Raw genomic sequence first — 23714 nt, forward strand, 5'->3', positions numbered from 1 at the left:
TAATTGGTTTTTTCCAGATAATAGTCTCACACTCTCTTGCCTTTTACCTCAATAGTTTTCTCGCTCAAGTTCTTTAAGAACTAGTTGAACTAAATCAAGACAATACAACCTTGTATTATTCCAACTAGTAATAAAGATCCAAGAAACAATGAAGGAATAAATTGACATGAGATTCAAGGAATTTATACGAGGGAAAGAGTAATTATTAAAGAAGATACCAACTAGAAAGATGTATTCAGCTCCTATGAAGATAAAAGCTCAATCAACAAACACTTTCTTTCTCTTTGTTGTAACTATGTAACAACTTTGAATACACCACCTTCTCTTTTCTTCTTCTTCTTCTTTCTGTATTTTTTTTTTTTTTTTGAATTTGCTTTTCTTTTCTTTTCCTTTCCTTTCCTTTCCTTTTCTTTTCTCTAATTCAACCACAAACAGCAATATTCAATTGTGAAAACCAAACAATTGAATTCAAACACACAAGCATAGACAATGAAGTAGAAGACAATCAATGGAACGACACTCCAAGCAATTGACAAACTGATGGGAACCAAGGTGGGCCTAGTCTTAAAGATATGTTGCAAATTCCAGATGGGCCAAATATAAGTTCAAGGGCTTAAACGATGAAGATTATGCTTTGATTCATTTTATAAGCTATGGAAAGAGCAATAACATGACTTATAGGCTTTGGACACTTGAAGGCTTCCAATTTATTTAATTAATTTCAAGGACCTATTTTATTTGCTTAGAATAATAATTGGGTTTATGCCTATGCAAGGGTATGTTGGGAAAGTTATTATTTTATTGAACTAGGGTTAGGGTTACTGTAGTCGAGTTACTGTAGCACCATACTATAGCTGCGGCACTGTTCACTCAGGGGTATTTTTGGAAGATGAGGTTTTATTTTATCTAGGGTTTTAATTAGGTTTTGGTTTAAATACTCTTTGTAGCCTCATTTTCAGAAGTTTATGAAGTTTATCAAAATTTGATGAATTTATTCATTGTGAGTTGAGTTGTACTCCTCTTGTTCTTAATTGAACTTTTGAACTTATCAAAGGTAAATCACAACCTTTGTGGCGTTCCTCCTTTGTAATTTGGGTTCTTGAGACGGGTTCTTCAATGGGTCTAGATTTTAATATAATCTAGGTTCTTGAAACGAGTTCTCATCGGGTCTAGATTCTCCATCCATAGACTTGATTTTGGCTTTCTTGGAAAGTTTTCAAATTGACTGTGGTTCAAGGGAATTCATTCCTGCGGGTTCATATCATTTGGTATCAGAGCAAGGTTTCCAATCAGGTCTGATTCTATCTTTTAATTCTAGCATCCTTAAATTTAATTCTAGGGCTTCATTGTTCTAGCGTTGCCAAAAAAAAAAAAAAAAAGAAACAAAAAGTAGGCTTCCAAAATTCTTAGGATTTTGGGTTTGACTGAAATTTGCATCACCTAGGGTTTCAAAATTCTAGAGTTTTCTGCATCTCTAAGTTTATCTGTTGCTTGGAGTGCTGTTCCATTGATTCTCTTCTACTTCATTGTCGTGCTTGAATTCAATTGCTTGATTTTCACAATTGAATATTGCTATTTGTGATTGAATTAGAGAAAAGAAAAGAAAGGAAAAGAAAAGAAAAGAAAAGAAAGGAAAAGAAAAGAAAAGAAAAGAAAATTCGAAAAAAAAAAAAAGAAGAAGAAGAGGAAGAAAATAGAAGGTAGCATATTCAAAGTTGCTACATAGTTTCAACAAAGAGAAAGAAAGTATTTGTTGATTGAGCTTTTATCATCATAGGAGCTGATTACATCTTTCTAGTTGGTATCTTGTTTTATAATTACTCTTTCCCTCGTATAAATTCCTTAAGTCTCGTGTCATTTGTTTCATTCATTGTTTCTTTGATCTATATTACTGGTTGGAATAATACAATGTTGTATTGTCTTGATTTAGTTCAACTAGTTCTTAAAGAACTTGAGCGGGAAAACTATTGAGGTAAAAGGCAAGAGGGTGTGAGACTATTATCGGGAAAAAGCCATTAAGAGTGAAACACGAGTGGAGTGCCATTATTTGAGTGTAAACACGTAAGGGAGTGTGTGAGGTTGTTCACAAACATTCTTTTTGGGCAGCAAATTATGATGTCTCAAAGAAGTGACTCATCATCAAAAGGTGTGGAAGAGAACTCATCCTTTGTGTTGCAAGCCATGCAACAACAGTTTGAGAAGTTGAACTTGGTGTTGGGTGAAGTGAGGGATAGGATGGATTATCAAGATGCGGTAATTAGAAATCTTCATGGCAGGAGAGATAGGAGGCGTCCCGAGTTTAGTGTTGAAAATGGGTATGAGAACGAAGAGTATGGTGATTCTCTTGTTACTAGGCATGGACTCAATACAAAAATTAAGATGGATGATATAGAGCAGCAGAGTGAGAATATTTTTCATACTAGATGCCGCATCAACAACAAGGTATGTAGTATGATCATTGATTTGAGGAGTTGTATTAATTTGGCTAGCACTACTTTAGTTGAGAAATTGAATTTACGTACCTTGAAACACCCTAGACCATACATTGGCTGCAATCGGTTGAGTGATGGGTAAAGGAACATGGGAGATTCGCACGGCAAGAACCACATAGGTTCCACACAAAGGCTTGATTTTTCTTGGAGATGAGATTTTTCTCGGGATGTCGTTTGGAAGGAAATCTCAATGGCGAGGATTATAGACTGCAGCCGAGGGATGCACGCGAAAGGATTCTGAACGAGAGAGATGGGATTGAAATCTTGTGAGATGGGATTGACAAGCTAAAGAAGATTCGCACAAATTGAAGTTCGAAATGGGGCTTACGGGAGAGAGGAGACAAAAGCTACGAGATTCGCACGGTGCACTGATGGAAAGTAGTCAACAGTGTTGAGTAAAGGGAGAGACCGACTGAGATAAAAATCTCAGGGGTAAAATTGTGTTTGTTTTGGGGGAACTATCTAACCGTACGAAAACTATTTTAAGGTTTTGAAAGTTTAAGATTTGTTTCTGAAAACAAACGAGCCTAGATCTTACTCAAAAATCATCTTTTCCTATTTTAACCATCAATCTTTCCAAAACCTCATACATTCAAGTCTTTATTCTTTCTCTACTCTATTAAAATAATCATTCTTTATTATTTGTTAACTCATTTCCATGTACAATGTTTTAACTACTGGCGAGGTTTGGATAGTGAGTTGAGATGAGATAAGTTGAAATGAAAGTTAAAAGTTGAATAAAATATTGTTAGAATGTTATTTTTTAATATTTTATTGTTTTGAAATTTTAAAAAATTGAATTGTTTATTGTATGTTGTATAGGAATTTGAAAATGTTGTAATGATTAGATGAAATGAGTTGAGATAAATTAAAACCATCTTTGTATCCAAACCTAGTTAAGGCTAGGTTTGGATTCAAAAGGTATTCCAATTCATTTCAACTTATCTAATTATTGCAATTTTTTTAAATTCTTACATAAAATATAAGAGTTCAACTATATACAGTCACTTTTACTTATTCCTTGCGCACTCCACTAATGTGATTGGCCAAAATAATTATTTTATATTAAAAAAAGTAACGCAAATCACATTAGTAAAATGCACAATGAGTACGCAAGAGTGACTGCATATAGAGTTTTTAAAAATATAATAAATAATTTACCTTTTTCAAATTTTAAAATAATAATAATATTAAAAAATAATATTCTAATAATATTTTATTCAACTTTTAACTTTCATCCCAACTTACTATCCAAACATTTCCTAAATAGCTGCAATATCTAGATTTAGATAGATGCATTTAATTATTATTATTATTATTATTATTATTATTATTAATGTTACATTTCAGAACAATCAATATTATAATAGAGCACTTGTATAGGCCACCATCCGACTGAGCAAAATTACATTTTTATTGTGGAGGATTAATCCATCGTCTTGGATGAATTGAAATTTTTAACCACTAGCTTAATACTTCTATAGAGTAGGTTTATTTTTGGCTGTAAGCGGACAGTTGTTAAGCCCAACTTAGTATATAAGCTGGCAGACCCACTTTTATAAGGAGTTCTAAATTAAGCCTAGCTTTAAAACAAATCTCTAGGGCCCAGTCCAAGACTATCACCCTTCTGCAACCCAAACCTAAATTTAGTTGTTCGCCCATTCCACCTCCCATTCTCTCAAGAGGCCTCAATAGCCCTGACCCCATTGCTGCCACGAGCCAGCCACCACCAAAGGAGAACAAGAAATTACCTCCATCTTCTTCACTACATATGCTGCCAACCCAATGTTGCCTAGCTTTGTGTTACTGGGAAGATCACCCCACTTTTATTATCAACATGTTGGATTGCATGTGGAGACTGGTTTGTGAGTAGAAAATCGAGAAACAGTGAGTTCACTAGACATGAGCTCGAAAGTGGGCTTGAGCGAAGCTCAACCTATGAGTTTGCTCAACATGCGCGCTCGAGTGAAGCTCAAATCGTGACTTCGCTTGAGGTGTGCTCGACAGTGGGCTCGAGTGAGACACAAACCCTAGTGTTCGCTTGAGTTATGCTTGACACCCCGCTTGAACTAATGTTCATTGGCTGTTTGCTCGAGGCGCGCTCGACACGGTACTCAAGCAAATAACATAGTTTTTGCCATATTAAGATTTTCAGTGCCGTTTACTATAAATATGTTATATTTAACTTGTTTTGTACGGCTTTTCAGCATATTTTTTAGAGAGGACAATTGTTAAATCAGTGCATATTTTGTGAGAGAGCAAAAATGCCCTAGAATGTGTGAGTTGAGATTGAGTGATTGTAATCTCATCTAATTAATAAGATTTCTGCAGCTCTGTAGACGTAGGCAATTTTCTGAACCACGTATATTGTGTGTAGTGTATTTCATCGTGCTTGCTTTTATTTTATTTGTCATCATTTGTGTGTGTGTGTTTTGCACAACACAACAACCAACAAGTAACTCATATACATCAATCATTCGAAGATGAGAAGAGGTAAGAACTCAAATAGAACCAAGATAATAGAGTACAACCTAAAAGCTCATGCTTTTTTCGGTGTTAAACAACCTTACATGCCAAAGGTTATCCTAATTCTAAAACATGAATCTTTAAGGTATTTTTTATTACTAGAAAGATTATAATTTAAAACATCACAAAGTAAAAACCGCATGCAACATGTGGCGCCCTCGACCCCCATGTAAGAAAACACGGGAATCGAGACGCCGGGATGATGACAACACGGTCACGCATCCCAACGAAAGTGCCAAGTATGTGTACAAGCGACAGTGTACAATAATAACGCAGCGGATAATTAAGTCTACTAAGTACCAGAATTTAAATACAATTTAAATATCAGTAAAATGGTTTAAATAGTTATACAGCCATCCCAAAATAGAGTTTAACACATATCCCAAAATACAAATAAGTAAAATAAAATAACAAAGCCAGTGATCCCAGATCACTGGCCGGGTGGAGCCGTCTCCTCAGGCTCGCCCTCCTCCTCCTCATCTGCATCAAAATCTGCGTTACCACAGAATGGTACTGCAGGTAAGTATAACCCAAATAATTCTCAGGAATAAAATGCATTTAATGCAACCAACATGCATGCATATGATGAAATGTGCATTTTCCTCAAAACATCATTTTTCCCAAAAATGATAATTTTTCAACACACGCCAAAATCCCATTTGGCCCAAAAATAATCCGTAAAACATTTTTCCAGAAAATGATTTACACAAAATCCAACACATACTATTTTCTCAGAAAATAGCCAATTAATCCGTTATTACCCTATGCACCATGGCCTCCCCTAGGGACAATCAGCATGTCCTGGCTTCGTAGCGATGCCCAGTTCCGCGCCCAGCGCGTTCATGGCCGAGCACCCACTACGCAACGAGCGATGCCCAGTTTCGCACCCTGCGCGTACATGGCTAGACATCCTCTAGTCCCTGCCAGCAGAAGGACCACGGAGTTGGTACGAATCTCTCTTTCGATCCCATTGTCACCCAGCGACAATCCAGGGGACGTTACTCAGTATATTCCGCTCTCGAGTAACCAAAAGAGCTCCACCGAGATAATGCCCCATCTCGGCTTGGGGTCGTGATACACACGCACCCAAAATCCATTCTCACATGAAAACCCAGTTTTCATAAACACATGAACATGAATGCAATACACGAAAACCCAGTTTCATTTACAAACATGATCATGCATATGATATCATGAAATGTACATGTACCAATACTAATCCACAATCATCAATAACCAACCCAATCAAATTCAACCAAACAACTCCAATCATCAATCCATCCGAGCCCCGTACTCCTCGGACTCAGTCCGGCAAAACCAATCAACAGTTCAAATTCAGTGAAATGTGTTAGTGCAAAAATACATTAAATTCACAAGAATTTTTTGGAAAATACTTACAGTGCTATATAATAATTTCCGGAGGATCACGAAGCTGCAAGAGGCGGCAACACAGCAACAGAATAGTGTCAAATACACTGTGGTCGTGGGTCTCAAAGACCCACTTTTCAACAGAGACAAACGAAGACCCAAAAATGATAGGGCCTTAGAGCCTAGGGAGGTCGGTGAAGCTAGTGGTGGTGAATGTTGGCCGTGGGTGGCGGCACAAGGGGTGGTTTAAGGCCAAAAATACCCAAAATGGAAATGTGGTTGGTTGTGCTTCACCGGTGACGGATCGGAGGTGGGGTTGGGTCCAATGGGTTGCTAAGAGGTCGATGATGAAGTGATGTGAAGATGGAGGCCGGAGGTGGCGCGACGGCGGCGCGCGAGCACAAAGAATGCCGCGGCTTCAAGCCGTGCGTGGAGGAGAACGCCGCGAGTTAGGGGCTGAGATTGATGGGGAAGGACGACCGGCGGGAGGGGAAGCTACTGGCTTGGGCGGTGCAGGCCACGGCGGAGCAGCGACAGTGGGTTGGGGGTGAGCGACGGAACGCACGGGAGAGAGGGAGAAGCAGTTCGCGCGCGGGAAGAAGGAGAAATAAGGAGGAAAAAAAAAAAGAAAGATAGAAAAGAAAAGGAGGAAAAGAAAAATAGGGGGAAGAGAAATGAGGTCCAATCCTCATAATTTGGGTCCCAAAAATGATGCAACGGAAACGATTTCAAAACCACTAGTTAAATAAAATAATTTAAACGTAATGGTAAAGTCAAATTGAAATAATTAAATCCCATAGTAATTAATTAAATATGAAAAGTAATTTAAATGCACAACATTAAATAAATATTTAGAAAGTACATAAAAAATTAATTTTCACCAAATTAAAAATCCAATAATTTTAAAATAAGAGAATAAATTTTGAATCCATAAAAATAATTCCTTCAGTAAAAATACACTAAAATACGGGGTGTTACACAACAAGTTATAGGGGTGTAACCAGTCCGATTCAGTCTGGTTTTATATATTTTTTAGAATTGAACCGGTATTACTAGTTTTGAAAATTTAAGAATTGATATCAGACCGATTCACTACCGAAATCGAAACCGAAACTTTTGGTTTTTTCTATTTCAGTTCGGTTCGATTTTACAAATTGTCTATATTAGTAATAATATGATTTTTACATATATTAAACTATTAGTCTATTTATATTATAGTATACTAGTATATTTTTGAATTTAACTATAAGAATATATATTATAATTTATTATGCTAAAAATGTATTTATCATTGATATATATATATATATATCAAAAGTAAGTTTATATTACTAACTTAATATTAATGTTTATGTTTAAGATTAAAATTTTATTTATATTAATTTTATATTATAAGATTAAAAATTATATGTTATATTAAAAACTATAAGATTAATTTTATATTATATCACATGTTATATTAATTTTATATTATATATAAAAAAAATTTATATTATAAGATTAATAGAATTCAATAATAAGATTAGAATTTCATGTTATATTAATTAGAAATTTAACATATAAATTATAATTATATACCGGTCCGGTTTGGTTAAACCAATTTTCAAAATATGAAAACCGGTATCTCACCGGTTTAGAACATGTTTCGATTCATAAGAACCAGTACCATACCGGATCGCTTACAAACCGAATCGAACCAACCGGTTCAGTCTGGTCCGGTCTAATTCAACCAATTTTTTGATATTTTTTACACCCCTAACAAAAACGCTTAAAAAAGTGAAAAATAACACCACGCAATGTTCAAATAGAAACGTAAAAAGTAATTCTCATGTATTACTTTTTCTTAAAAATAAACAAATTATAAATCCACGTAAAAAGTCCAATTTGACCATTTTTTTTTTCTTTCCGAGAGAGTGTACACAATTTAGGTCTCGTTTGGTTTCAAGTATGGTCTCAATTTATTTTAACTCATCTCATCTTATCTTAACATACAAATACTATTCAAATACAAATACTTTTCAATTTCAAATTTTTAAATTTTCAATTTGTTCATCTAATCATTACCTAATAATTGTAACTTTTCCAAACTTTTAAACAATACACAAAAAATAATTCAACTTTTTCAAATTTCAAAACAAAATAATATTAAAAAATAATATTTTAACTTTGTAATATCTTTATTTAGCTTTTTCTTTCTCTTTTCTCAAAACACTATAAAACATATTAATTCAAATTATTTCACTACTATTCATGTAACAACTCGACTCAATATTTATAAGGATAATTTTATTGGGTCTAAATTATGGTTGATAGGCCATATTGGTAAGCCCAATTACAATCTATTGAATAATTTTGAGGCCTAGAAAATTATGTGGTAAATTATGAATTTTTCCATTGGATTCAATAATTAGATTTAAAAATTCAATTAATAATTATGGATACTTAGGTCCTATTTAATTGGTATTGGGCCCAAGAAGTTAGTTATAAACCCAAAAATATTATCGAATAAATTGAAATCTATTTCAAATTTAATATGGAGCCACTAAGGCTACTAAGTGACTCAACCCATTAAAATGGACCTAGGCCATGTATGTATGTGTAAAGACCTAGACCCAAGGCCATAGAAAAGGCCCAAGCTGATTATCCAAAATCCATACCCCTTTTTTAAGCCTATGTGCATCTCCCTCCTCCTTCTCCTCCTTCACTGGGGTTTCCACCAGTATATATGTATCAGCTCCGCTTGGAACGGATGGGCCGTTCTCAGGGGTTTACACCCTACAATGAAAGCTGGACATGTAGGAACTCCACACATTAGTTGATTGGGCATCATCACAAGGGATTTCTACTAGAAACAAAAACCTGTGATTTCTTTGTTGCATCATTTGGTTATCTTCTTGCCTCTCAACTCACTCCAACGTGTTTGACAATTTATTCTTGCCACTAGCAGCAACATTTTTTCTTGCCACCATTCCTTTGCTAATGTCATTGGAAAAATTTGAACAACCATTTCGCCACCACAACCAAATCGCCATCGAGTCCCTGTGTATCATTTCCATATGCCGTCATCCTGCTTTGTCTATATCTCTCGTTGAAATGGTTTGTTTTTCTGTTTTTATTGGTTTTTTTAATTTATTTCGAAAATGCAAATGTGTGTGTAGAAAATGCATACATGAAATAATTCAAGCATCTTGTATGAGTTGTTTAAATATTGTTTGCACCAAAAAATTCTACATCCTAAACCCGCATGCATATAGAACTTCCCCATTTACCGCTATGGCAGGCATGATTGAGTGATATGAACCCGCGGGAAAGGAATCCCTTGAACTCACAGTCAATTTGAAAACTCCCCAAGAAAGCCAAAATCAAGTCAATGGATGGAGAACCTAGACCCGATGAGAACTCGTTTCAAGAACCTAGATTATATTAAAATCTAGACCCGTTGAAGAACCCGTCTCAAGAACCCAGATTACAAAGGAGGAACGCCACAAAGGTTGTGATTTACCTTTGATAAGTTCAAAAGTTCAATTAAGAACAAGAGGAGTAAAACTCAACTCACAATGAATAAATTCATCAAATTTTATAAATTTCATAATCTGATTAGAATGAGGCTACATAGAGTATTTAAAGCAAAACCTAATGAAACCCTAGCCAAAATAAACCCCCATCTTCCAAAAGTGCCCCTGGATGAACAGTGCCGCGGCTACAGTGCCGTGCTACAGTACTCGGCTACAGTAACCCTAACCCTAGTTCAATAAAATAATAACTTTCCCAACATGCCCTTGCATAGGCTCCCTTAAGTCCTTCTCATAATAAACTCAATTATTCTAAACTAATAAAATAAGTTCTTTAAATGAATTAAATAAGTTGAAACCCTTCAAGAGTCCAAAGCCTTTAAGTCTTGTCGTTGCCCTCTTCCGTAGCTGATCAAATGAATTAAAATTGGATCTTCATCCTTCAAGCCCCATCTTGAATGTTGGGCTCTTGCTAAACTTGTCCCAAATGGATTACATCAATCCTTGCATTTTCTCATTGATCTTCTTGGCCCATCTGGAAGTTGCAAATGATCTTTAAGACTAGACCCATCTTGGTTCCCATCATTCCCCCTCTCCTCAAAATGATTCGACCTCGAATCTCCACCTGGATCAAAGGGAAAATTGTTAGTAACATCGAAAATAGTAGAAACATGATACTTACCTGGAAGATCCATTACATATGCATTTTCATTAATTTGTTTAAGAATTTGGAATAGTCCATCCAAGCTACTCATGTCATCAACTAGTAAAGACTTTAAATCTGAAGGAGGAAATTGATTAAGTAAACAAACAATTTCAATTGGTGAAAATTTAGTAGTAGCATGAACACTCCAATTATATGTAAACTCAATGAATGGCAAACAATACTCCCACAAATGTTCATGAAGTACATCTAAAGTTTTCCTCGAACCAAAATGACCACTCCAATATGCATGCTCAATGAATGGCAAATGATACTCCCGCAAACATTCATGCAACAAGTCAATGAATGGCAAATGATACTCCCGCAAACGTTCATGCAACAAGTCTTTGAATGGCAAATGATACTCTCATAAACGTTTAGGCAACATGTCTGAAATCTTATTTTCACGAGAATGACCACTCCAATTATATGCAAAATCAATGAAATACAAATGATACTTCCGCAAACGTTCGTGTAACACGTCTTTGAAAGGCAAATGATATTTCCATAAACGTTCATGCAACACGACAAAAGTCTTCCTTACACCATGGTTACCCAACAAACTAGCATGTCCATCACACACAAGCAACTTACGCATAAAACTAGTAGGCACACAAAATCTATTCATTCTAAACAAGTACCAATCTAGTTTATAGAACTTACCAAAAGATGCATTCTCACATGTTCCATACACACTAGCAAAGTCATCATTATTAGCATGCAATTCCTTATCATATTCAAATCTCAACAATTTCGCATCTAAAATGAAGACAAGGACATACCTTCTTGCTAAAGCATCAACCACAAAATTTTTCATACCTTGTGTGTATTTGAATACATGAGGAAAAGTCTCAATACAATCCTCCCGCTTAGTATGCATTCTAGTCAACAACTTACCTTGTCCCTTTAAGTGTGTCAATGACTCTTGTTTTTCCAAGAAAGGTCGATTAAGAATTGTCGCACCTGGCATAAAATTAATGTAGTGGTCTATCTCCCTAATAGGTGGCAATCCACAAAAGACACCACTAGGAAACATGACCTCATATCCCTGCAACAAAGAGACAACAATACTAGGCAAACATACGTCAAGTCCGTTAGGATTAAGACTCGCCTTAGCACAAAAACTCACTTTTCTCTTTGTTTTTCTCTCACTTTCTTCACACTCTCTTTTCTTTCCACTCTGTTTTTCTTTTTCACTCTCTTTTTCACAATTACTTTTCAACTCATTCTCTCTTTTGCTTAAGGTTTTAGTCTCACCCTCTTCTTTTTTCTCTCTCATTTTTCTGTCTTTCTCCATTTCGGTCTCACTGTTTCTTTTCTTCTCAATCTCACCTTCACTCTTTCTTTTCAGCACATTCTCACTTTCACAGTCACCTTCACTCTTTCTTTTCAGCACATTCTCACTTTCACAGTCACCTTCACTCTTACTATTAAGCTCATTCTCACTTTTTCTTGAGGTTTCAGCCTCACCCAAATCTTTTCCCTTTGGTGGTTCGGTCTTCTCCTTTGCTACAACTTGATCATTTTTGTCCCACTTTGGTTTCCAAGAAGTACTAGAAACCGAAGTATACCTTGATGTACCCTTTCCAAAAAGCCGTCTCTCCACCTTCATAGCCATGTGCACCATGTCCTCTACCTCCTCATAATGTTGCAACTCAACTACATTGGCTATCTCCCTATTCAACCCCCTCAAAAATCTTTTCATTATGGCCTCCCGATCCTCCACTACATTAGCCCGAATCATAGCCACCTCCATCTCCTTATGGTAGTCCTCTACACTCCTAGACCCCTGTATAAGATTTTGTAATTTTTGGTAGAGGTCTCTATAGTAGTGGCTAGGTACAAATCTCCACCTCATGATAGCTTTCAACTCTCTCCATGTTTCTACAGGCCTCTCAAAATTCCTCCTCCTATTGGATACTAATTGATCCCACCAAATAATCGCATAATCAGTGAACTCAATTACAGCCAACTTCATCTTTTTCTCCTCAGAGTAATTATGACAATCAAACACCAACTCTATTCTTTTCTCCCACTCTAAATAAACTTCAGGGTCAGTTCTACCTTGGAATGATGGTATTTTCATTTTGATGCTTCCAAGGTTCTTATCTACTCTATCTCGACCCCCTGAGTTTGCCCTAAGGCCTCTTCCATGCCTAACTCTTCTATGTCTACCCAATCCAACTTCAGATGTTAGCACTTCCTCATCCTCACCATACTCTCCATTCTCATACCCATTCTTAATATTAGGCTCATGTCGCCTCCAATCTTTCTCTCCTTGCAGATTTCTAACCATTGCTTCTTGATTATCCATGCTATTCCTCACTTCACCTAACACCAAGTTCAACCGCTCAAACTCTTGTTGCATGGCATGCAACACAAAGGATGAGTTATCTGCTCGCCCCCTTGGTGATGAGCTACTCCGATGAGACATTACAAGGTGCTGCACAGAAGAATGTTAGTGGTAAAAAAGAAAAACCTCACACACTCCCTTACGTGTTTCAAATCGAATAATGACACTCTACTCGTGTTTCACTCTTAATGGCTTTTTCCCGATAATAGTCTCACACTCTCTTGCCTTTTACCTCAATAGTTTTTTCACTCAAGTTCTTTCAGAACTAAATGAACTCAATCAAGACAAGGCAACCTTATTTTATCCCAACTAGTAATTAGATTCATGAAACAAGAACAAGAGAAACATGAAGGAATAAAAATGACACGAGAATCAATGAAGTTATACGAATGAAAGTAAGACAAGATACCAACTTGAGTGATGTATGCAGCAGCCCCTTTGATGATAAGGTTCAATCAACAAATTTCTTTCTTTCTCATTTTTGTAACTATGTAGCAACCTCTGAATATGCTACCTTTTTTTTTTCTTCTTCCTCTTCTCTTCTTTTTTTTTTTTTTTTTAAAATTTTTTTTTTCTTTTCTTTTCTTTAATTCATCCACAAACAGCAATATTCAATTGTGAAAACCAACCAATTGAATTCAAACACACAAGCATCGACAATGAAGTAGAAGAGAATCAATGGAACGACACTCCAAGCAATTGACAAACTTAGAGATGCAGAAAAATCCTAGAATTTTGAAACCCTAGGTGATGTAAATTTCAGACAAACCCAAAACCCTAAGAATTTCGGCAGCCTACTTTTTGTTTCTATTTTTTTTTTTTTGGCAACTCTAGAACAATGAAGCCCTAGAATTAAATTTAAGGATGCTAAAATTAAAAGATAGAATCAGACCTGATTGGAAACCTTGCTCTGATACCAAATGATATGAACCCGCGGGAAAGGAATCCCTTGAACCCACAATCAATTTGAAAACTTCCCAAGAAAGCCAAAATCAAGTCAATGGATGGAGAACCTAGACCCGATGAGAACTCGTTTCAAGAACCTAGATTATATTAAAATCTAGACCCGTTGAAGAACCCGTCTCAAGAACCCAGATTACAAAGGAGGAACGCCACAAAGGTTGTGATTTACCTTTGATAAGTTCAAAAGTTCAATTAAGAACAAGAGGAGTAAAACTCAACTCACAATGAATAAATTCATCAAATTTTATAAATTTCATAATCTGATTAGAATGAGGCTACATAGAGTATTTAAAGCAAAACCTAATGAAACCCTAGCCAAAATAAACCCCCATCTTCCAAAAGTGCCCCTGGATGAACAGTGCCGCGGCTACAGTGCCGTGCTACAGTACTCGGCTACAGTAACCCTAACCCTAGTTCAATAAAATAATAACTTTCCCAACATGCCCTTGCATAGGCCCCCTTAAGTGCTTCTCATAATAAACTCAATTATTCTAAACTAATAAAATAAGTTCTTTAAATGAATTAAATAAGTTGAAACCCTTCAAGAGTCCAAAGCCTTTAAGTCTTGTCGTTGCCCTCTTCCGGAGCTGATCAAATGAATTAAAATTGGATCTTCATCCTTCAAGCCCCATCTTGAATGTTGGGCTCTTGCTAAATTTGTCCCAAATGGATTACATCAATCCTTGCATTTTCTCATTGATCTTCTTGGCCCATCTGGAAGTTGCAAATGATCTTTAAGACTAGACCCATCTTGGTTCCCATCATTGAGTCAAAAACATTGTTTAACTAAATCCGGCATTCATACCTAAATCTAAATGTTTTCTTCTTGAATTCTAAAAAATTGTGTATACTCATGCTCCACAAAACCATCTTTTGAGGCTATTGGCTTATTTACAGAGTTGCCTAAAAACCAGAGAAGTTGGGTTAAATGCACTAGCCTCTATCGAAACATTGTTTTTTGCACAAATTATGATATTTGGTGATTGGTAACATTGTGATTATTTTGCTTTGAAGTATCATATTTCGAGTCTGGATAGTGATGTGAATGTTGAAGAACATTGTGATGTGAATGTGGAAGAACAATGTGATGTGAATGTAGAAGATGGAGTGAATGTGATTTCCTCTTCTAGTAGTGGGCGTTTGGAGCCATTTGTTGGTATGAAATTTGAGGACGTAGAAGTCGTCTAAGCATTTTACAAGGCATATGCAAGACGAACAGGTTTTGTAATAAGGACTAACCATACTCAATTGTCAAAAGATGAGAGAAAATTAATTGGAGTACAGTATATTTACTCAAGAGAAGGGTTTCAACATGAAACAAGCTAACAAAGAGAGAAAGAACAATTCTTGAACCTGCTAAAACAAAAATTGGATGTAAAGCAACGATACCAATAAGAAAAGATGGTGAGAAGTGGATATTATGCAAGTATGTGCCATTACATAACCATGAGCTACTAATACTGAGAAGTACTAGTTTGCTCCGTGGACATAGAGGAGTGACACATGTCCAAAAAAAGCTCATTCTCACTTTGAATGAACTCGGTGAGAAGTGGACATTATGCAAGTATGTGCCATCAAATCATTCTGACAGTGATTTTAGCGTTGGTTGTATTGGCACGGACGCTAAGAATTATTTGAGAAACAAAAGAAGAAAATTATTAAAGAGGGAAATGCACAAATGTTGTATGCCTACTTTCTTGATCGACAATGTAAAGAACTTGGATTTTGTACTCCATGCAAGTTGATGATAATGGGTGTGTGAGAAATTATTTTTGGGCAGATTCAAGATCAAGGGCTGAAAATCAGTATTTTGGAGATGTTGTCACATTTGATGCTACATAGATGAATAATATTTACAAGATGCCCTTTGTGTCGTTTTCTGGAATTAACAATCATCCCCAAACCATAATATTTGGTTGTACCTTGTTAGTTAATAAAAGAGCCGAATCATATATATGGTTGTTGAGAACATGGCAAGAGGCAATTCTTGGGCGTGCCCCTTCGACTATCATTACTGATGAGTGTACGAAAGCGCACTCTAAATACCCTATTGTTGGACTAAAATGCTAAAATGTGAATAGAAATCATAAGAATTAATGAGTATTCTTGAATTGAGTTTCTATTTACTTTGAAATACTCCTAAGCATATTTTTATATTTAATTTCAGGGTTTATAAAAGAGCAAGTCAAAGTCTAGTCAAATTCAAAGAAGGACTTTCAAGTGGACAAGATGTTTGAACAACCTAAGAACTTTCAGCGAGTGTAGGACTCTGCAAATAAGGATAATGATGGGGTTTGAGAGTAATTTGGATCAGAGTCCAAAATACGATAAGAGACAGCCTGGACATACTTTAGTATTTTGATCGTAATTTTCCACTCACATATTGAATTGACGTGATTCTTGATACATTGGAAAACTATCTTAAAGGGATATAAATTTGTCTCAAATAAGAGTTTCTAAATTCGAACTCCTGAAATGTGTACGTGACTGCCAAGATGAGTCCTAAAATTTAGGCAATTTTTATGCCGGAATCATGAAGACATTAGGATTTCTTTCCTACCATATTTAAACATATCATTAGTACGCAATTGAAGAGTTTTTGAAAGGAGGAGGCACATATCTAGAGAAGAAAAAAAATACCATTTTTACTTTTAGTTCTTCTATGGAGAACTAAATCTTGGGTAAAGTCTAGGACGAAAATTAATTGGTGAAAAAACTTTGACTATATTTCAATTCATATATTAAGTTTTATTGTTTAACATTCTAGGATTCAATTCTCTATTTTTTTTGGATACTATAAGTTTGAGATAATTATATTAAATCTTGCTATGGTTTGATTTTGTTGAGTTATAGGATTATGAATATATGATTCTGACTTAAACAAGCTTTTCATACTATTGATGTGATCTTTTGCTGCAATATTGTTTTTGAACATAGTGTCTTCTCTAGATCTGATATTCATTTTTATATATGAAAACCGTGGTTTGTAAAGAGAGAATAGATTTTAGAATTAAATTTGAGAAAGTAGATGAATACAATTTCATATCTTCCAATTAGAAATTGTGTATATCGTTTGAATTGAAAAAGTCAGAGTATTGGATCCGGTTGATGGAAGCCCAAAGCTTTACTTGCCTTCTTATCCGTGCCCTAATCTCATTTTAATTACGTGCTTTAGGTAGAATTTTCAGATTCTTGTCATATTATAATTTGATCTCTTCTTTCAAGCTTGAGACTTGTTGTGTTTCTTCTGACTCCCTGTGGATCGACACCCTGAACAATACTATAACACTGCGTACTAGTTTGGACGTAATCAAATTTTGGTGCTGTTGCTGGGGAGATGGTGGAAGAAACGTTACAAATAATTTATTTCAGTAGTTTGTAAAGGCAGTAACTTTGTTATCTCTTTTAGCTTGCTACAATTTTTTTTTCTTTCATTTCGTATTATTTTTAGTTTTTAGTATTTTTTATAACTTGCATGCACATATATAGACACACCTTGGGTAAATTTGCTTGTAGGCTTGTTCTAGAGTCATAATCAAATTTTTTAAATCCTTTATTTGACAATTCATCTAGTCCCGAAGAAATGAGTGAACAAGAAAATCAATCCACTAAAACTCTTAAGGATTAACTCGACCCTACACGCACATCCACACAATCATGCATCATGTTTCTAACTAACACTCGTCAATTTGATTTTAAAACATGAATGATACAACTACTTCCCACCTTTCATGGTTTAGAGAATAAAAATATTTACTTGCACATTAGGGAGTTTGAGGAAGTTAATTGCGACTTTCCATAGTCATAATGCTACAAATGATGTTGTGAGACTTAAGTTCTTTCCTTTCTCTTTAAAAGATAGAGTAAAGAGCTGATTGTACTCACTAAGACCATGATCCATAGGATCATGGAGTGAGATGACACAGTTATTTTTTAACAAATATTTTTTCCAACATAAGACCAATGCTTTGAAGAGGCAGATCTCTACCTGTGCACAAAAGGATAGTGGAACTTTGTTTTAGGATTGGGAGATGTTTAAGGAGTTGTTGAGTATGTGTCCTCACCATGGGTATTAGAATTGTCGCTTAGTTAGTTATTTCTATGAGAGATTTACACTTAGAGAGCATCAATTCATAGAGATGATGTGTAATGGTGAATTTTTACAGAAAAATCCAGATAACGCTATAGAATATCTCAATGAGTTTGCTGAAAAAGCTTACACTTGGACTGAATCTAGTGCTACTGAGAGTACAAATAGGTCACGACCTGCTGAAAATCCAAATTGTGACGCTCCCAAATTCCGCTTGGGATCGGACAGACATTTGAAGCGTCGAGACATACAACACAAGGTTACCTGCCCCCGTTCATGACATATAAGATGCAATAATCCTAACATGCATCTAGCATTATGCAATATTCGCAGCAGATAATTTGTTTCTTCAGCAATACTATGCACCAAACTGAAATATTCCAAATACTTAAAACATACTTCATACATAATGACGTACTAAATAACTGAGATCACAATACTAGTCCAAAATGGTTGTGATCAAAAGAGTGTTGGAGATTGAACTCCACAAATACAAGTAGTAATATGAGGTAACTGTTGTACTACCATCTACGTCACACCATCGCTTAGTCGACCATTTCCAGTTGGTCGATTCCCGGTTCTCCTTCAGATCCTGTAGCAAAATCTACCATTCGAGGGGAATGGTAGTTGGGACTACCACAGTGAGATTTGATTACAAATCTCAGCAAGTTAACAAGAAACTTCCACACAGGTTAATGATGCATGCATGGCAGTAAAAACATGAATGCATAATCAAATCATAAGTAATCATAGTATAACTTGACATACAACATAACATAACTGGCATAACTTAAACTGAAACTGAAGCTTAGCATGAACGTGACTTGAAACATAACATGGATTTGAAACATAGCATGAACGTGAACTTGGAACATAACATGGACTTGAAACATAGCATGAACGTGAACATGCATAATTTGAACATGAACTTGAACATAACTTGAACCTGAGCATGACATAACATAAATGTGAACTAGGAATATAACGTGAATATGAACATAACATAACATGAACTTGAAACATATTCTTGTCTCATGGGATTACCATGATTGCGTGAACGTAAACTTGAACATAACATAACGTGAAACATGACTTGAACTTGGAATCTTATTCAATAGACTTAATCATTAACGTGACCATATGGGTGCTACACAGGTCCCCTTGAGCCGTGTGTCCCTGCCGATTACCGCATCACATCACAGGTTTCTATACCAGCTGTGAGTGCGTTAATACGTACTCCACAGTTGTTGTGGCCCCACGTATTCTACGTGTCACAATTGCTGTGTCTCACGTAGTGTATGCTCCACAGTTGTTGTGGCCCCCCATACTTCATGCTCCACAGTTGTCGTGACCCCATGACTTATCTGTTTGTGCCACACTTGCTGTGGACACACGTAACATAATGTGTGGCACCATCGGCGTTAGTGCCTGGCGCGCTCCGGTGACCAGCTAATTAGGCCCCATTCGCAACCTGTTGACTGTACTTCGTCAATTCAGGAAATTTCACACCTATTTAGACACTCCAGCGTGAACAAAGGAGTTCCACTAGGATATTACCCCATCCTAGCGTTTAGGGTCGTGATTGACATGAATAACTTAACTGGCATACATGACATTTATTAACGTGACGTAACATGAACGTGACATAAAAGATAAAAGTCCTGACGTAGCATAACGTGACATGAACGTAAGATGACAGACATGACATACCTCGACACATAAATGTAACAGAGAACATTTCATAACATGTCATACTTGTAACATGCAACATTTCGTAACATGACATACCATATAACAGACAACATTCTATAACTTGGGATAACATGTAACAGTGAATATTACGTGACATGAAATACATATAACAGATGGCATACTTAACATGACATACTTGCAATGTATAGCAATACGTGACATAATATCTTGTGTAACAGATGAATAATTCATGACAGAATAAATTCTGTGTAACAGAAAAATATGTAATGACTTGGCATGACACATATGATAACATGCATACATACACTTTAGTTCCCTTACTTATCACTCATACACATTAAACTGATAGTAAGTTAAAAGCTAACTTACCTCGATCTTCGCGCTTCAAGACGAACTCAAGTGCGATCACGAGAAACTGAAAATAGTGATTTCTAAAAGTTAAAACTTAATCACTAACAATTAGGAATATGGAAAAGTATCAACTTAGAGTAAAGTTACCATTTTACCCTCTTTATGTGAGAAAATGACCATTTTACCCATAACTTAAGAATTTTGCATCCTAACTCCAAAAATCACCAAAATTTACATACCTTATGTAAATTTTGTCCTAAGCTCAAATATCAATTCAAAAAAATTTAAAACTAAACACAACCATTAAAACTCTATATGGCCGAAACTTACAAGGCTATTTCCTTTGCTTTTTGTTGTAATTCTTTCAAATCTCAAAACTCATGATTAAACCAAAATTTTTCTTCTACTACACTCATAACATATTCCTAAGAATAATCATGTTTTGAATCATGAACAAAAGTCATCAAAATCACTAAAACCATACTTGAACTTTTTGGTTTGTCTTCTAAGTTCAAAACAGAATTTTGTTTCTAACTTGTTTTGATCCACCTCTTGATCCATGACTTATAAAGAAGTGATCTTCAAACCAAAACATCACATGGTTTAAAAAGGTGTCCTAAAACAGATCCAAGCTTCAGACTCAAGATCACATGGTTAAACATCACCCAAAACATAAATTTAGCCAAGAACATCATCACTTTAGCCTAACCAAATATCTGAATGCATAAAATTTCATATGTTCGAAACTAACATCAAATATCTTCAAAATAACATTCTAACATGTATATAAGTTGCTTAGGATCTTCCAATAAAAATATTGATATGAACCCGTGGGAATGAATTCCCTTGAACCCACAATCAATTTGAAAACTCCCCAAGAAAGCCAAAATCAAGTCAAGGATGGAGAATCTAGACCCGATGAGAACTCGTTTCAAGAACCTAGATTATATTAAAATCTAGACCCGTTGAAGAACCCGTCTCAAGAACCCAGATTACAAAGGAGGAACGCCACAAAGGTTGTGATTTACCTTTGATAAGTTCAAGAGTTCAATCAAGAACAAGAGGAGAAAACTCAACTCACAAATAAAATTCAATATTGTCTAACTCTCAAATGAGGCTACAAAGAGTTTTTAAAGCCAAACCTAATCAAAACCCTAGCCAAAATAATGCCCCTTTTACCCAAAATTACCCTTGATGAACAGTACCGGCTACAGTACGCGCGGCTACAGTAACCCCAACAGTAAATTGATGAAACCCTAGTTCCTAAAATGTAATTTTCCAAATAAGCCCTTGGCCAAAATACAAGGCCTTCCCAAAAACATAGTTCAAAAGAAATAAGACATGTGAGCCAAGCATCTTCAAGCCCACTTATTCTAAACTAATAAAATAAATCATTTAACCAAATTGGAAGCCTCCAATAACGATAGGCCGTATGTTTAAGTCATGTCTTCCACAGCTTGAATAAAGTGGATCAAAACTGGTTCTTCTTCTTTCAGACCCATCTTCAGTGTTGGGCTCTTGCTGGCTTCATCCCAGGTGGATTGCACCAATCCTTGCATTGCTTCCTTGATCTTCTTGGCCCTTGATCTTGTAATTGGCCCATCTGGAACTTGCAAAGGATCTTTAAGAGTAGGCCCACCTTGGTTCCTATCATTCCCCCTCTCCTCAAAAGGATTCGACCTCGAATCTTCACCTACATCAAAAGGAGAAAGATCAGAAACATTGAAAGTTGCAGAAACTTTATACTCACCTGGAAGATCGACTTTATATGCATTGTCATTAATTTTCTCAAGAATTTGGAAAGGTCCATCTCCTCGAGGATGCAACTTAGTCCTTCTATGGGCTGGGAATCTTTCTTTGCGCATGTGAACCCAAACCCAATCTCCTGGTTCAAAGATGACACGCCTTCGTCCTTTATTGGCTTGGGAAGCAACCCTTTCATTCTTTTGGGCAATTTGAAGCCGTACCCTCTCATGAAGTGATTTCACCAACTCCGCCTTCTTTTGTCCATCCAAACTACTCCTGTCATCAACAGGTAAAGGCATCAAATCCAAAGGAGTAAGTGGATTAAATCCATAAACAATTTCAAAAGGAGAGTATGAAGTAGTAGTATGCATCGTCCTATTATATGCAAACTCTATAAATGGCAAACAATCCTCCCAAGTTTTTAAATTCTTATGAACAACAGTGCGTAAAAGCTGAGTTAAAGTCCTATTAACTACTTCAGTCTGACCATCAGTCTGTGGATGACAAGTAGTGGAAAATAAGAGCTTAGTACCCAATTTCCCCCACAACACCTTCCAAAAGTAGCTAAGGAATTTAACATCCCTATCAGAAACAATACTCCTAGGTACACCATGGAGTCGCACTATCTCCCTGAAAAACAAGTCAGCTATATTTGTTGCATCATCTGTTTTATGGCATGGAATGAAATGTGCCATCTTACTGAATCTATCAACAACAACAAAAATAGAATCTCTACCCCTTTTGGTCCTAGGCAGCCCCAAAACAAAGTCCATAGATATGTCGACCCATGGCTCACTAGGAACGGGTAAGGGTGTATACAACCCATGTGGCAAAACCTTAGATTTGGCCTTTCTACATGTAATGCATCTTCCACAAATACGGTTAACATCTCTCTTCATCTTAGGCCAAAAGAAATGTTCATGCAAAATGTCTAAAGTTTTCTTGACACCAAAGTGTCCCATTAACCCCCCACCATGTGCCTCACGCACCAATAACTCACGCATAGAACAATTTGGCAGACAAAGTTTGCTTTCTTTAAACAAATAACCATCATGCTTGTAAAACTTACCAAATGCCGCCTTATCACATGCCACATACACATTTGAAAAATCAGCATCATCGGCATACATGTCTTTCACGTATTCAAACCCAAGCATTTTGGCACTCATAGAAGTAAGAAGTACATACCTCCGGGATAGAGCATCAGCAACAATGTTCTCCTTACCTTGCTTGTAACGGATGACATAGGGAAAGGTCTCAATGTATTCCATCCATCTAGCATGCCTTTTATTCAACTTACCTTGACCCTTGAGATGCTTCAATGATTCATGATCGGTGTGGATCACAAATTCCCTTGGCCATAGGTAGTGCTGCCAAGTCTCTAATGCACGAACAAGAGCATAAAGCTCTTTGTCATAAGTAGGGTACTTCAGGGATGCCCCACTTAACTTTTCACTGAAGAAGGCTATGGGCCGCCTATCCTGCATCAAAACGGCTCCAATCCCTATTCCTGAGGCATCACATTCAATCTCAAAAGCTTTGTTAAAATCAGGTAATGCTAACACAGGTGCAGAGCACAACCTTTCTTTAATAGTGGCAAAAGCATTCTCTTGATTAGCCCCCCAATGAAACCCAACATTCTTTTTAATTACCTCAGTGAGTGGTGCAGCAATGGTGCTGAAGTCTTTAACAAAACGCCGATAAAAGCTAGCTAGCCCATGAAAGCTTCTTACCTCAGTGATGCTTTTTGGCGTTGGCCACTCCTTGATGGCCTTGACTTTCTCTTCATCCACCTCAATACCCTTTGTACTAACAACGTAACCAAGAAAAACAACTTTTTCCATGCAAAAGGCACATTTCTTGAAATTAGCATACAACTTTTCACATCTCAACACAT

At 36.2% G+C, this 23714-nt stretch overlaps 1 protein-coding gene across 1 annotated transcript in view; it reads right to left on the reverse strand.

Moving 5' to 3' along the window:
- LOC118348007 overlaps positions 1-23714 on the reverse strand; it is a gene marked incomplete at its 5' end in the record, with an annotated part of 53408 nt that overhangs the window by 27461 nt on the left and 2233 nt on the right. Inside the window, 3 exons of the mRNA XM_035688731.1 lie at positions 21619-21953; positions 22092-22872; positions 23002-23637. Of these exons, the coding sequence (XP_035544624.1) occupies positions 21619-21953; positions 22092-22872; positions 23002-23637 (1752 nt within the window). The remainder of the gene's footprint in view (positions 1-21618; positions 21954-22091; positions 22873-23001; positions 23638-23714) is intronic.

Source organism: Juglans regia, chromosome 3 (genome assembly GCF_001411555.2).
Source record: "Juglans regia cultivar Chandler chromosome 3, Walnut 2.0, whole genome shotgun sequence".
Taxonomy (NCBI): domain Eukaryota; kingdom Viridiplantae; phylum Streptophyta; class Magnoliopsida; order Fagales; family Juglandaceae; genus Juglans; species Juglans regia.